At 49.7% G+C, this 12399-nt stretch overlaps 1 protein-coding gene across 1 annotated transcript in view; it reads left to right on the top strand.

Annotated features, from left to right (window-relative positions):
• LOC146356135 (alpha-2-macroglobulin-like) overlaps positions 1-12399 on the top strand; it is an 84808-nt gene that overhangs the window by 52678 nt on the left and 19731 nt on the right. The window contains exons 20-24 of the mRNA XM_084831866.1: positions 1249-1378; positions 3026-3147; positions 6172-6223; positions 9345-9428; positions 11076-11252. Coding sequence (XP_084687992.1) covers positions 1249-1378; positions 3026-3147; positions 6172-6223; positions 9345-9428; positions 11076-11252 — 565 coding nt within the window. The remainder of the gene's footprint in view (positions 1-1248; positions 1379-3025; positions 3148-6171; positions 6224-9344; positions 9429-11075; positions 11253-12399) is intronic.

Here is a 12399-nt window from a genome sequence, read left to right as displayed (position 1 = left end):
GGAGACTGCAAACATGCTCATATTGGCATATGCACGAAAATATGCATTTTTGCAAATACGCATGCAAAAATGCACATTTTCACACAAAATGCACATGTTTGCACATCTGCAAATATGCACATGTGCTAAAATGCACATTTTCCGCACATGCACAAATATGCACATTCACAAAAAATGTGCATTTTTGCGATCGCCGTTTTATTTTTCAAAAAATTGCAACCTCAGAGCTCAACAAGGCTTCTGGGGTGAGTGCGGGCCACTTGCAGAGTGCGGGGAGGGGGCAAGCGGGCGCAAGCGCTCAGCAAGCGGGGCTGGGGGGTGTAGGGATGTACGAAAGTCACTTACCTAAACCCGAAAGTTGATTCGCGGTGGGGGGGAGGCGCTCCGTCCCTCCCCCCGAAATTCTGGCCGGGGGGGAGAGGCATGCCGTCCCTCCCCCCCAAAATTCTGGCCAGGGGGGAGGCGCGCCGCCCCTCCCCCACGAAATTCTGGCCCGGGGGGAGGCGCGCTGTCCCTCCCGCCGCAAATCCTGTCCTGCCGGGACGCAAATGGCGGCGGCCATAGCCACCGCTGTTTGCATCCCTGCAGTCAGCTGTGATAGGCTACGTAAATGTTTACATAGCCTATCACGGCTGAGTGGGGGGGGAAAAACTGCATGTACGCAAATGGCGGCGCCCATGAGTGCTGCCATTTGTGTTCCTTATTTTGGCATGTGTAGTCTACGTAAACATTTACGTAGACTACGGCAAAAATAAGGGGAACGCTATATGTAAATGTTTACGTAGACTACACGTGCCAAAATAAGGAATGCAAATGGCGGCGCCCACGGGCGCCGCCATTTGCATACGTGCGGTTTTTCCCCCCCCCCCACTCAGCCGTGATAGGCTACGTACGTGCGGTTTTGTTTTTTCCACTCAGCCGTGATAGGCTACATAAACATTTACGTAGCCTATCATGGTGTTTTTTAAAAATCTAGCCGTGATAACCTTCGCAGAGACATTTCACCCTTTTAGAATTGGGGAAAAACTGCACAAAAGCCAAGAAACCACCTGGGGGAAAGGAGCAGGGCCCTTCTGGGGAACCCCAGAGGGCTGGATTTGGACCCCAGGCAGGTCCACAGGCCTAAACGTCTGCCTCTCCCCACTCTAGGCCCATGTGACCCCCCTCAGTGTGTTCAGTGTTGCCATAGCAACTTCCTCTTCCTTTCCTGAGCTTCCTCCCCAGTAACACCTTTTTGTTCTTGGACAGGTCCGTATCTCGTTGGCTTCCTCGCTTGATTTTGAAGCTTCTCCCCTGGAGATGGAGGAAGAGGAATCTTATTGTCTCTGTGCAAATGAAAGGAAAACGGTTTCCTGGACGGTGATCCCAAAATCCCTGGGTAAGCACCAACCATCATGAATCACCCCGGCTAGCTTTCATTTGTATGCCACTTCACACGCAGTAGCTTTCCTCGGCCTGGTGCCCTCCAGACGCTTTGGACTGCAATTCCCAGAATTCCTGGCCGTTAGCCATGCTGGCTAGGACTTATGGGAGTTGAAGTCCAAAACATCTGGAGGGTACCAGGTTAGGGAAGGCTGATGTACACACATCTGCTGAGGGCCTGAAAGCCAAAAGAGGAGGAGGAGGAGGTTGTGTCCTTTTAACAACAGAAACGAAAACGCCTCACTCAGCTTTCAGGCAGCAGCGCTGGAAAGCCCCAAGGGAGCTAAGGGGGCTAAGACCTCTAGAGCAAGGGCCCCAACGTGGTGGCATGCGCAGGCACCTCCAACAGTTTCCGCAAAGGGTCTCCATCATGCCGCCCACAGCACCCACAAAACATTTATTGATTTATTTTTCTTTTTTCCATTTTTTTAATAGACATACATGGAGATAGATCGATAGGTAGACAGACAGACAGACAGACAGACATCTCCATAGCAGTGAATACTTATGAAATACATACAGCTTTCTAGGAAATATACATAGGGTCTTTTTTAAAAAGGAACAAATATCCAAATAAGTATCCATTTGAAGGTGGCATCTATATGCCACCCGTTCAAATATTGAAAGCGTTGTAAGGTCCTCAATCCACTGCATTATAGGAGGTGGGCGTTTATCCTTCCAGTGTTGTACTACCAGTCTTTTAGTGTCAAAAGGGCACGGAGAATCCCTTTACGCTGACTGTTTGTTAATTTCCATGAAGCAGGTAAACAATTTAAAAGAGAGCGTACGTGAATGAATATTAAAGACTATTCCAGTACAAAATTTATCTGTGTAATAACCTCCTCCCAAACAGAAGCAACTGCTGGACATTGCCAGAATGTATGCTTAAAGAAGCATTAGCTGTAATACACCACCAGCATTTAGCTGAATCAGTCCCTCATTAAGGAGACATTGCAGTGTCCAGTAAACCCGAAACAAACATTTCTGCTGAGTGAGACGCAGCCTGTGATCCATAAGATGTAACAGCTATAGACGCCAACGTGGCAATCCAGTAATTAGATGGTTTGTGGTGGTGCCCACAGCAGGTTCTCAAATCCCAAATGTGGCCACGGGTCCAAAAAGTGGGGGGGGCTGCTCTAGGGGGCTTTTCAGAAAGCACAAGCCGCCAGAGAGGCTGCAAAGCACGGGGGAGTGGGACTCGACAACGGAAGAGCACGCGTACACACACCTCAGCGCCTCATTATCTTCAGGTAAGCCCTTGAGCACCGTAAGAGGTTTCTCCAAAATTATCACCCCCTTCCCTCAACTTCGGGATGTGATTCTGTCCGCCGCTTCCCCCGTAACGAATGGTCCAAAATACACTGATCGAAAAATTCTGCACAGCAGACCACAGATGTCCAGCATCCTGCTTCCAAACCTGCTTCCTCTGGGAAGGCCAGAAACTTTATGTTCTTTAATAATATCCAAGGGGATCTAACCGAGAATAAACTGGGGAATGGAAGCACCACAGACTTGACCTCCTTGGCGGAAAGGCAGATATGAATGCCGTAAATATAAATATATATATAATATAGACATGATGAAGGTGCCATTTTTGTCCTAGGTGAGGTCAACGTTACAGCAAGTGCAGAGGCTCTGAGCTCAGACCAGCCTTGTGGGAATGAATTAGTGGAGACGCCCAGCAAAGGACAAAGGGACACCCTCGTCAGATCACTTTTGGTTGAGGTACGTGGGCTGCTTTGAACACAGGAAGCTGCCGTACGCCGGAGCTGTTGACACAGCAGGCTAACGCATACGCAGTGGTTGAGTGTGGGTTGTTTTTGAACCATGGGTTGTTTTTGAACCGTGGGTTAGCATGTTGTCTGAATGCAACATGTTTTCTGCAGGGTGGGTCATTGTCTGAACGCAGCCAGGGTTGCTTGCTAACCATGCAGCCTGGCTTGTGAACCACCCTCGACAACCCAACAACAAACCATGGGTTCTCAATGTGGCTTGTTCAAGAAAAGAAGCCATACTACATGGTTAACAAGCCACCCCAGCTGCATTCAGACAACACGCTAACCCACGGTTCAACAAGCAACCCACCATTTAAAACTACCCACACTCAACCACTGAGTGTGGATTATTACTGAGTGTGGGTTAGCATGTTGTGTGAACAGCCCCATTGAGTCCAGAGAATGGAGAGAAACGTCTCAGGTTACTAGAGCAAAGATTTTATTTGTAAGAAGCCCAAATACATTTTGGCCTATTTTTATTTTAAGGCCTTCTTCGGGGGCTGTAAAAGTAATATAGGACAACACATTATTATAATATTAAAAAATTGCATTGTAGAACATATGTATCATTGCACATTGCAAATAGGCCTGTGCATACATTTTAGCACTACAAACATCTCAGTCATTACACACTGCAGACAGGCCTGTGCAGACTTCCTTACTTATAAAAACATCTGCAGGAATTTCTACAACAAATGTATCCTACCACAATTCACTGCCGACTTGGAAAATGTATTCGGAAGGCTGTGGTTTATATTCTTACTGTTAGAGAAGTTTACGCTGAGTCCAGCCATTGGGCCATTCAGCTCAGTACCATGATCTACAATGGGGGTGTGCAACCTTGTTGGCCCCCGAGGGCCACGTGTGATGCTTACTGTGGTTTTGAGGGTCACACGTGCACTCATTCACATGGGTACACATATGCACATGCGTGCGCACGCACCAGCGATCCTGGTACAGCTCGCTCTTTTCTCACTGCAGGAAGCAGCAGGGGAAAAGCAGTGTGTGAGGATCTCCGAGGGAGGGAGTGGAGACTGTGATACATGGGGTGGGTGGAAGGGAGATTAGTGATAAAGTACATGCAGTTGCAAATACTGATGCAGGGAAACAGTGCCACCAAAAATGAAATCACAAAAGCCTGATTTGCAAGACTGTCCCATACCTAAAAATGTCGTGTCATCTGCCTAGCTCAGTAAGTTCAGTGTTTTTGTCAGTGCATCCCTGAAAGTTACTCCAGCTAATCAATCCTTCTTTCTGTTCCGTTGTTTACCTTCTCAAGCAGACATTGCTTGGAGTTATAGTTTTCATCTTGGCCTCTAATGAAGATAATGCGATCAATACTTCATACAGTAACACAGTCCTGTGTCAGGCATCGCAAATAAGCTAAGCAGGGTCGGGTCTGGTTAGTACCTGGACGGGAGTGCTCCTGGGAATACCAGGTGCTGTAGGCTGAAAAAAGCCTATGGCCATAGCACCCTGAACACACCCAATCTCATCTGACCTCGATTGCAAATAAGTTACGCGTCGATTGCCTACAAAGCAGGGTGGGAACCAACATTCCTTACTGGGTCATCTGAAGGTGATTTCACTCCCCACAGGTGACCAAGCAATTGGCTGTGTCCGAGCCTGTCCTGTAAACTTGATATGGGAAGACAACATTCTCTTAAAAACAAATACATGGCGGATGAGATAATAAATGGCTACTAGACATCATAACAGCTATGTGCTACCTCCAGGAACAGAGGCAGTGTGCCTGTGGCTACCAGGGAATAATATTGGGAGAGGACTATTGCCCTCATGTCCTGCTCATGGGCTTCCCAGAGCATCTGGTTGGCCACGGTGGGAACAGAATAATGGACTAGATGGGCTGTTTGTCTGATCTCGCAGGGCCCTTCTTACGTCCAGTTGTTCTTAACATTGCTAGTAACAACAAGACAATGTAGAGCCCTCTTCTTTTTCTGCTCTCATTCTCTATTTCCATGTCTCCCCCAGTGGTGTAGTGGGACCAGGGCTTGCAGGGTCAAAGCCCCAGGACTTTTTTATCAGCAGGGATGATGACATCATCTGCCCCCCCCCCACACACACACACACACACCCCGTCAGCCTTCCCTGTTCCCTCTGAATGTAGCCGCAATCCTCACGCTAACTTTGGGGAACTGGATTTTCCCAGCAACAATATGTTGTGAGCGACCCCTCTTGTAACGCAAAGTATTTGGGGGCGGCTTGGTCTTCAATAGGCAATTCAGACCCATGAGTTTTACCAAAAGACCTGCTCCTGGTGAAAATGAAACCGCAAGAACTGGGTTGTTGATATTATGGATCGACACAGCTGCCCGCAAGTTTGAGCAGGGGATTGAGCAGGGGATTGGACACGATTGCAAGTTTGAGCAGGGGACTGAGCAGGGGATTGGACACGATTGCAGGTTTGAGCAGGGGATTGAGCAGGGGATTGGACACGATTGCAAGTTTGAGCAGAGGATTGAGCAGGGGATTGGCCACGATTGCAAGTCTGAGCAGGGGATTGGACTCGGGGGTCTTATAGGCCCCTTCCAACCCTACTGTTGTAGGATTCTCCGCAGGGGCATGGCTATGATGAAGGCCTGCACTTCACATTTTATCATCCCACCACTGCTCTCCCTCCTCCCCCAGTGTCATCTACTTTTGTTTCATTTTGTTCCGATTTAATTTCCTTCCTTCCCCTTTCCAGCAGAGGTGTTATTTCTGCACCTTAGAGTTTCCGACGCTCATTCTCACCCTTCCCCGTTTTATTTATTTTTTATTTTATGCATTAGTAATATTAATATGCTGCTTAATGTAACAAACTCCCTAAACAGATCACATATAAATATGAAAAGTCACATTTAAAATACACTATTAAAAACACTGCCAACTACAGTAACAATGCAAAACAATACAAGGAGGGATAAGATGGGGCAGCATATAATAGTCCTTTTTCCTCTCTCTCATCTCGAAGCCCGAAGGGGTCGCGAAGGAAGTGGTCTTCAGCTCCTTGCTGTCTGCAGTTGGTAAGTGCCTGCTGATGCCGCCTCCTCCTCCTCTTAGCAGGTAAGGTGCAAAGCCCTTCACTTGTCTGGGACAAGCAACTGCATAAAACGAATTAGAGGTAAGACCAGCGGTTGCTGATCACTGTCAGGAATTTCATCACGTTGGACCACTGGTAGCTCCTAAAGCTGTGCTTCTTCATCTTGTTGAACTGAGCAAAGGGCTGGGTGCGCCTGATCTCGTCTGATCTCGGAAGCTAAGCAGGGTCAGCCCTGGTTAGTACTTGGATGGGAGACCGCCTGGGAACCAGGCTTCCTGCACTGAGCAGGGGGTTGGGCTCGATGGTCTTGCAGGCCCCTTCCAACCCTATGACTCTGTGATTCTAATGAACTTGGGTTCCTGCATAAAGACCTTCTCAAGCAGCTGTATACAGCTGCAGAGTCATGTATAGCCTGTCCCTGGAAGTCTGCAAAGCAACCACTGAAAAAGCAGTGGATAAATAAAATGTGGGAGGCTATGAGTGTGTATAAACTTACTCGGCAAGTGCAGCAAGCAAGGAATCCTAACTTGAAAAGCAGTTATGGCGCCATGGCTTCCATTCGTTTCTTGTGTTGATGCCAGTGGAGGCTGGTGGCTCCAATGTTGGTGGGGCTGTGAATCCATGCTGGGTTTTAGTTAGAACCAGCCAGAGCTCTACAGAAGCTAACCAAGGTGCTGAACCTAACCCCCAAAATAGGTCCAGTGCCATGGATAGCTCCTTTAGCGTTCTGGCTGGTTCTGACTGAAACCCAGAATGGAATCAGAGCCCCACCAAACTCAGAGCCTCCAGCCCCCACTGCTTGAAGCCCTTCAGACTCTTGATCAAATTCCAGCCAAGTGCTGTGGCCTACATTTTTTCTGACTAATACACACATACCCACAAAATGATAGGGCTGTGCACACTTCGGCCCAAGGCCCAAACCCCAAGTTGAAGCGGGCTGCTTCGGGTCACTTTGAGCCCTTCTGAGGCGAAGTGGAGGGGGCACGAAACAACCCGGAGTGGGTCAGGGGTTCTCGGAAGCGCTTGGTGCCCTTCAGAGCTTCGGCATGCCCGGCCCAGCCACGCCGGTGCCTCCAGGTCCTCACCTGAGCCGCCCGCCTCCATCGCCTCCACCACTGTCATCGACGCCACTGCCTTCTCCTCGTCCTCTGCTTCCATTGCCACCGCTGCCGCCTTCTCCTCCTCCTCCACCGCCATCATTGCCGCCGCTGCCGTCATCACCGCCACCAGCTCCTGAGGCCTGGACGTGCGGCGGCTGTTATTGCAGGCAGTCGCATTTTTGAAATGGCACCTTCCAGGAACTCCCAGGAGGTGGCCATTTTAAAAATGGCAGCTCCCTGCAATAAGAGTCAGCGCACGCCCAGGCCTCAGGAGCTGGCGGCAGCGATGACGGCAGCAGCAGGGAAGGCGGGGAAGGTGGCGGCGGAGAAGGCAGCAGCAGAGTTGGCTGCAAGGTAAGCAGCTGGGGGGGTGCTCGGGGGCTCCGGGGGGGACCTGAAGCAGGGTTCAGCATCCGAATCCCGCTTCGGGTTCAGGGCCGAGTTCGGTCGCCTCCCCCCCCCCCCCCCGAATCAGCCCGAGCCAAATCAGGCCCATCTCCGAAGCCATGAAGCGGCTTCCGAGTTGGATCGGGGGGTCCTTGCACAGCCCTAGTTCCCATAGTCACACGCCCAGGAGAGTCCCAAAATGCCAGGAGCAGTGTCAATCCATATCGACAAACCAGTTTTCATCTTCACCAGGAGCAGGTGCGCTGTCAAGCTCATGGGTCTGAATGACCCATTCAAGGCCAAGCCGCCCAGCACACTTGGCATGACAAGAGGGACGATATATTATTGCTGGGGGGGATTTACCACCACACGCACGCACGCACGCACAATGCCACTGTGAGGCCTGCGGCTAAACCCAGAGGGAAGAGGGAATTCTGAAGGGGGGGGGAGGTGGCAGATGATGTCGTCATCTTTGTCAAGCAGAGTCCTTGTGCTTCGTCCCTGCAAGTCCTGGGTCTGCTACAGCACTGGGCAAGACAATGACAACGCTGATTTCCTAACAGCGTGAGGATTAGGATTATTCGGGATCATATGCAGTGGAGGCTGGTGACTCCGATGTCAGTGGAGCTATGAATCCGCTCTGGGTTTCAGCCAGAACTCCAAAGGAGCTATTCACAGTGCTGAACCCATTTGGGGGCCAGGGTTCAGCACCTTGGATATCTCCTTTAGAGTTCTGGCTGGAACCCAGAGCGGATTCACAGCCCCACTGACATTGGAGCCACCAGCCTCCACTGATCGTATGTCCAAAAGGACTTGGGATCTAAACACAAGACAACCCAGCCAGGGTGCTGACGGGGTCCCAGACCAAACCAATCCCAGCCCCATGTTCATGAATGACAAGATGAACAACCCCTGTTCAAGTATTCGAAGAAAACGTGGACAAAAACAGTGGAGGGGTTGCAGAACCATAATGCTATTCCTGCCCCCAACATTACCGTGCTTGGCAACTGCACTGTGACCTTTTCCATAGGAATCACTTTGAATCGGGCCCGGAAATGGACTGGCAGCCAGAGCGGAACGAAAAGTACTAGCATAATATGATCACATTGACCAGTGCCCACTAACAGTTTCACTGCCCTATTTTGCACCAGCTGAAGTTTCCGGACCGTTTTCAAAGGCAGCCCCACGGATAACGCACTGCAGTACTCCAGGCATCCTAATGGTCAGACCTGTTTGACAGTGGAACAGACTGACCCTGGAGGTGGTGGGCTCTCCTTCGCTGGATTCCATGCAGGGCTTTAGATACCACCAGCCAAAACTCTAAACGGTGCTCTCCAGGGTTCTGTAATGTGCTGACAAGGTGCTGAATCCTATCCCCGCCCCACGGGTTCAGCATCTGGGATGGCACCTTTCAGCACCTTGGATAGCACCATTAGCGTTTTGGCTGGTGGTAACTGAAGCTCTGAATGGGATCAAAGCCCCTCCGGAAATGGAGTCAGCAGTCGCTATTCAACTCTATGATCATAAGAATAAAAGCTGAGTGGGGAATAGAGAGGGAGTGAGATGGTAATACTAGAGAGCAATCAGCATGATCAAAAGGCTCTGTTTTGCTTACAGAAAAGGCACAGTCGATGCCAGTTTCTCTGAAGCTACCGAAAAATGTTGTGGAGGGCTCAGCCAGAGCCACCTTCTGTGTGCTGGGTAAGTGATGCAACTCTGCTGGGACCTGCACTGCTAACTGCTGCCACTACTCTTGTCTGCACGCTCTGAATTTGACTCCAGCTGGCCGTCATCTGCCTTCGCTTTCTTTACCTCACACCACCCCCTACAACTTCCCCTTCCCTTTTCCTTTGCTCCGGTCCAGCACTTTTATTTCCTAGCCTTGGCTGTCCTGCCTCCCTAACCTCCTCTGCCTCCGGGTCTGGTGGCTTTTCATGAGATGAGCTGCACTGACAGATCTAAGCGCAGTTGACATAGGTCCTTTTTTGATACAGCAAATGGCTGACACAATGACAACAAATGGATGATTCATACAGCACCAGCACTACAGCACATACCAACAACAACAACAAAAGTCCGGTATTCTATCCCCAGGTTGTACACAACAACAGCACACTAAGGTAGTGGATGCTGAAAGCAGGGATGGTGGAACCCCCCTGCCTGCACCCTTGAGCCCCGCTCCCCGAGTCCCTTCCCTTGTTCGCCTCCTGCCCGCGCTCGGCGAGCGGTCTGCGTTCATCCTGGCAGCCTCGTCAAGCTCTGCAGTCACCATTTTTTGAAAAATAACATGGTGATTGAAAAAATGTGCATATTTGCATATTTATTTTTATTTTATTTATTTATTGAATTTCTTAATCGCCCATCTGGCCGGTCACCTGGCCACTCTGGGCAATGTACAACAATACAATTTAAAACAGTAAAATTACACATTAAACATTATTTGAAAATACCCTAACCCACCCCAAATGCCCTAGAGAGTTCCCTAGGCAGGAGTTCCATAGAGTGGGGGCCACCACAGAGAAGGCCCTCTCCCTCGTCCTCACCAGCCTAGCTGTCCTGGCTGATGGGACAGAGAGAAGGCCATCCGAGGCTGATCTTATCGAGCGGCCTGTCTGGTGCTGCTGCATGAAAATGCGCATTTTGTGAATGTGGCAAAGTGCGCATTTCCGCACATACGCAAATATGCTCATTTGCAAAATGCTTTAGCGTATGGAGGAAATGTGCGCAAACTTCCTGCTCAGTCTCTGCTCGATTTGTGCATGTTTCCCGTTGGCGCAGAGTGAGCGGTGATCAGAAGCGCAAACAGGAATTGGGCACGAGAGGAGCAGCAAGACGATGATTGGAGAATCCCTGCGATCACGAACATTGCTCGTTCACCCACCTCTAGTGTTTCTGAGCCAGGGCCAGCCCTACCACTTGGCAGGGTGAGGCAGTCACCTCAGGCGGCAGATGCTGGGAGGCAGCAGCGTGGTGTTCAAGGAGGGAACAGTGCCTGCTGCCTTCAGGTTCAGTGGAGAACGTTGCCCCCTCATTAGGGTGAAAGGCAGATGTATCTACCAGCCCAGCCAGCTTTTGCACATGGAATGGGAGGGGGGCACCCTCTTGTCCTTTGCCTCAGGCGGCAAAAGGTCTTGGGCCAGCCCTGTTCGGAGCTTCCGTCTGATCCATTTTTCACACATTTCCAGTGCCTCAAATGTGCCTCTCTCCTCGCTGTTTGGTTTTCTTCCCAAATCTCTCTGTCTTTCTCGTGCTGTTGCCATTGGGGGGGTTGCATTCCAGCCTGCAATTTGCAATGCTGTTACCCTCCTTGTCTTTCTCTTCCCCGCGCCCCCCCGGCACCCACCCCAGGAGACATCCTGGGCTCAGCCATACAGAACCTGCACCAGCTTCTCCAGATGCCGTACGGCTGTGGAGAGCAGAACATGGCCCTCTTTGCGCCCAACATCTATATCCTGGACTATCTGAACAAGACCGGGCAGCTGACTGAAGAAATCAAATCCACGGCCACTGGATACTTAGTGGCTGGTAAGAAGACTCACTGAGCCATGCAGTGGGAACTCTTGCCTTGTCGTTTTCCTTGTGTGTGTGTGTGTCAGTGGAGGACGGGGGGCGTTGTCAACAGTGTAGATTCCCTCTGACCATTTTAACAGCCACTCAGTAGATTAATCAACCAAAGCTTAAGTTGATTAATTGGTAGGGCCTATTTTAATCATGAGAAGTGTACACGTTCAGGGCATGCTTCAGGGCCAGGCTTTGACCTCTGGGAAACCTTTCAGCTGCTAGGGATGTATGAGGGGCTGCACATTAATCAACCAAAGCTTTAGTTGATTAATTGGTAGGGCCTATTTTTATCATGGGGAGGGTGCAAGTTCAGGGCATGCTTCAGGGCCAGGCTTTGCTATCTGGGAGTCCTTTCAGCTGCGAGGGATGTATGAAGGGATGCAGATTAATCAACCAAAGCTTTAGTTAATTAATTGGTAGGGCCTATTTTAATCATGAGAAGGGTGCACATTCAGGGCATGCTTCAGGGCCAGGCTTTGACCTCTGGGAAACCTTTCAGCTGCTAGGGATATATTCGGGTATCTAGGGATGTATGAGAAATTTCTTTCAGTTCAGTTTTGATCAGGATTTACTCAGTTTGCACCTTCTGGACTGAACCCGGATTCAGATGCAATCTACTGCCAAAGTCAGTACATTTCCAAAGTTGCAATGTCATTTGCAACCAGAAAGAAATGTGTTCGACAGCATGTGTTCATTCAAAAAATGTGCATAGTTTTGAAAAACATGCACAAATATGCTTTAATCAGTGAGAGAAGAATCTCAGAGCATATTAATGTTAATATTAATTAGTAATAATTAATATTAATATTAAGATGCTTTAATCAATGGGAGAAGAACCTTCACACTTCAAAGATGTGCACAACGGATGCATACATTTGGAAAAATACACGTGGAAATATGCATGGATTTTCATGCAAAAGAAGCAAGCTCGCAATTTCCTATAGACTCGAATCAGAACGAGCTTCGAGATGGAATTCGGAAAACTTCGGCGAGCTCGAGTTTTGCTGATTCACACTTCCCTAGGGGCAGAACACTCTGCAGGAGGGGGCCACAGGTGCATCTCTCAGCCGGCTGTGCTGGTGTCCTGGATGTGGCACGCAGGAAAATTGGG

Source organism: Heloderma suspectum, chromosome 2, assembly GCF_057233095.1.
Source record: "Heloderma suspectum isolate Gila_16-S chromosome 2, 16-S_ref, whole genome shotgun sequence".
Classification (NCBI taxonomy): domain Eukaryota; kingdom Metazoa; phylum Chordata; class Lepidosauria; order Squamata; family Helodermatidae; genus Heloderma; species Heloderma suspectum.
Note: the sequence above shows the minus strand (reverse complement) of the source record. Positions and strands in the feature narration are given on the sequence as shown.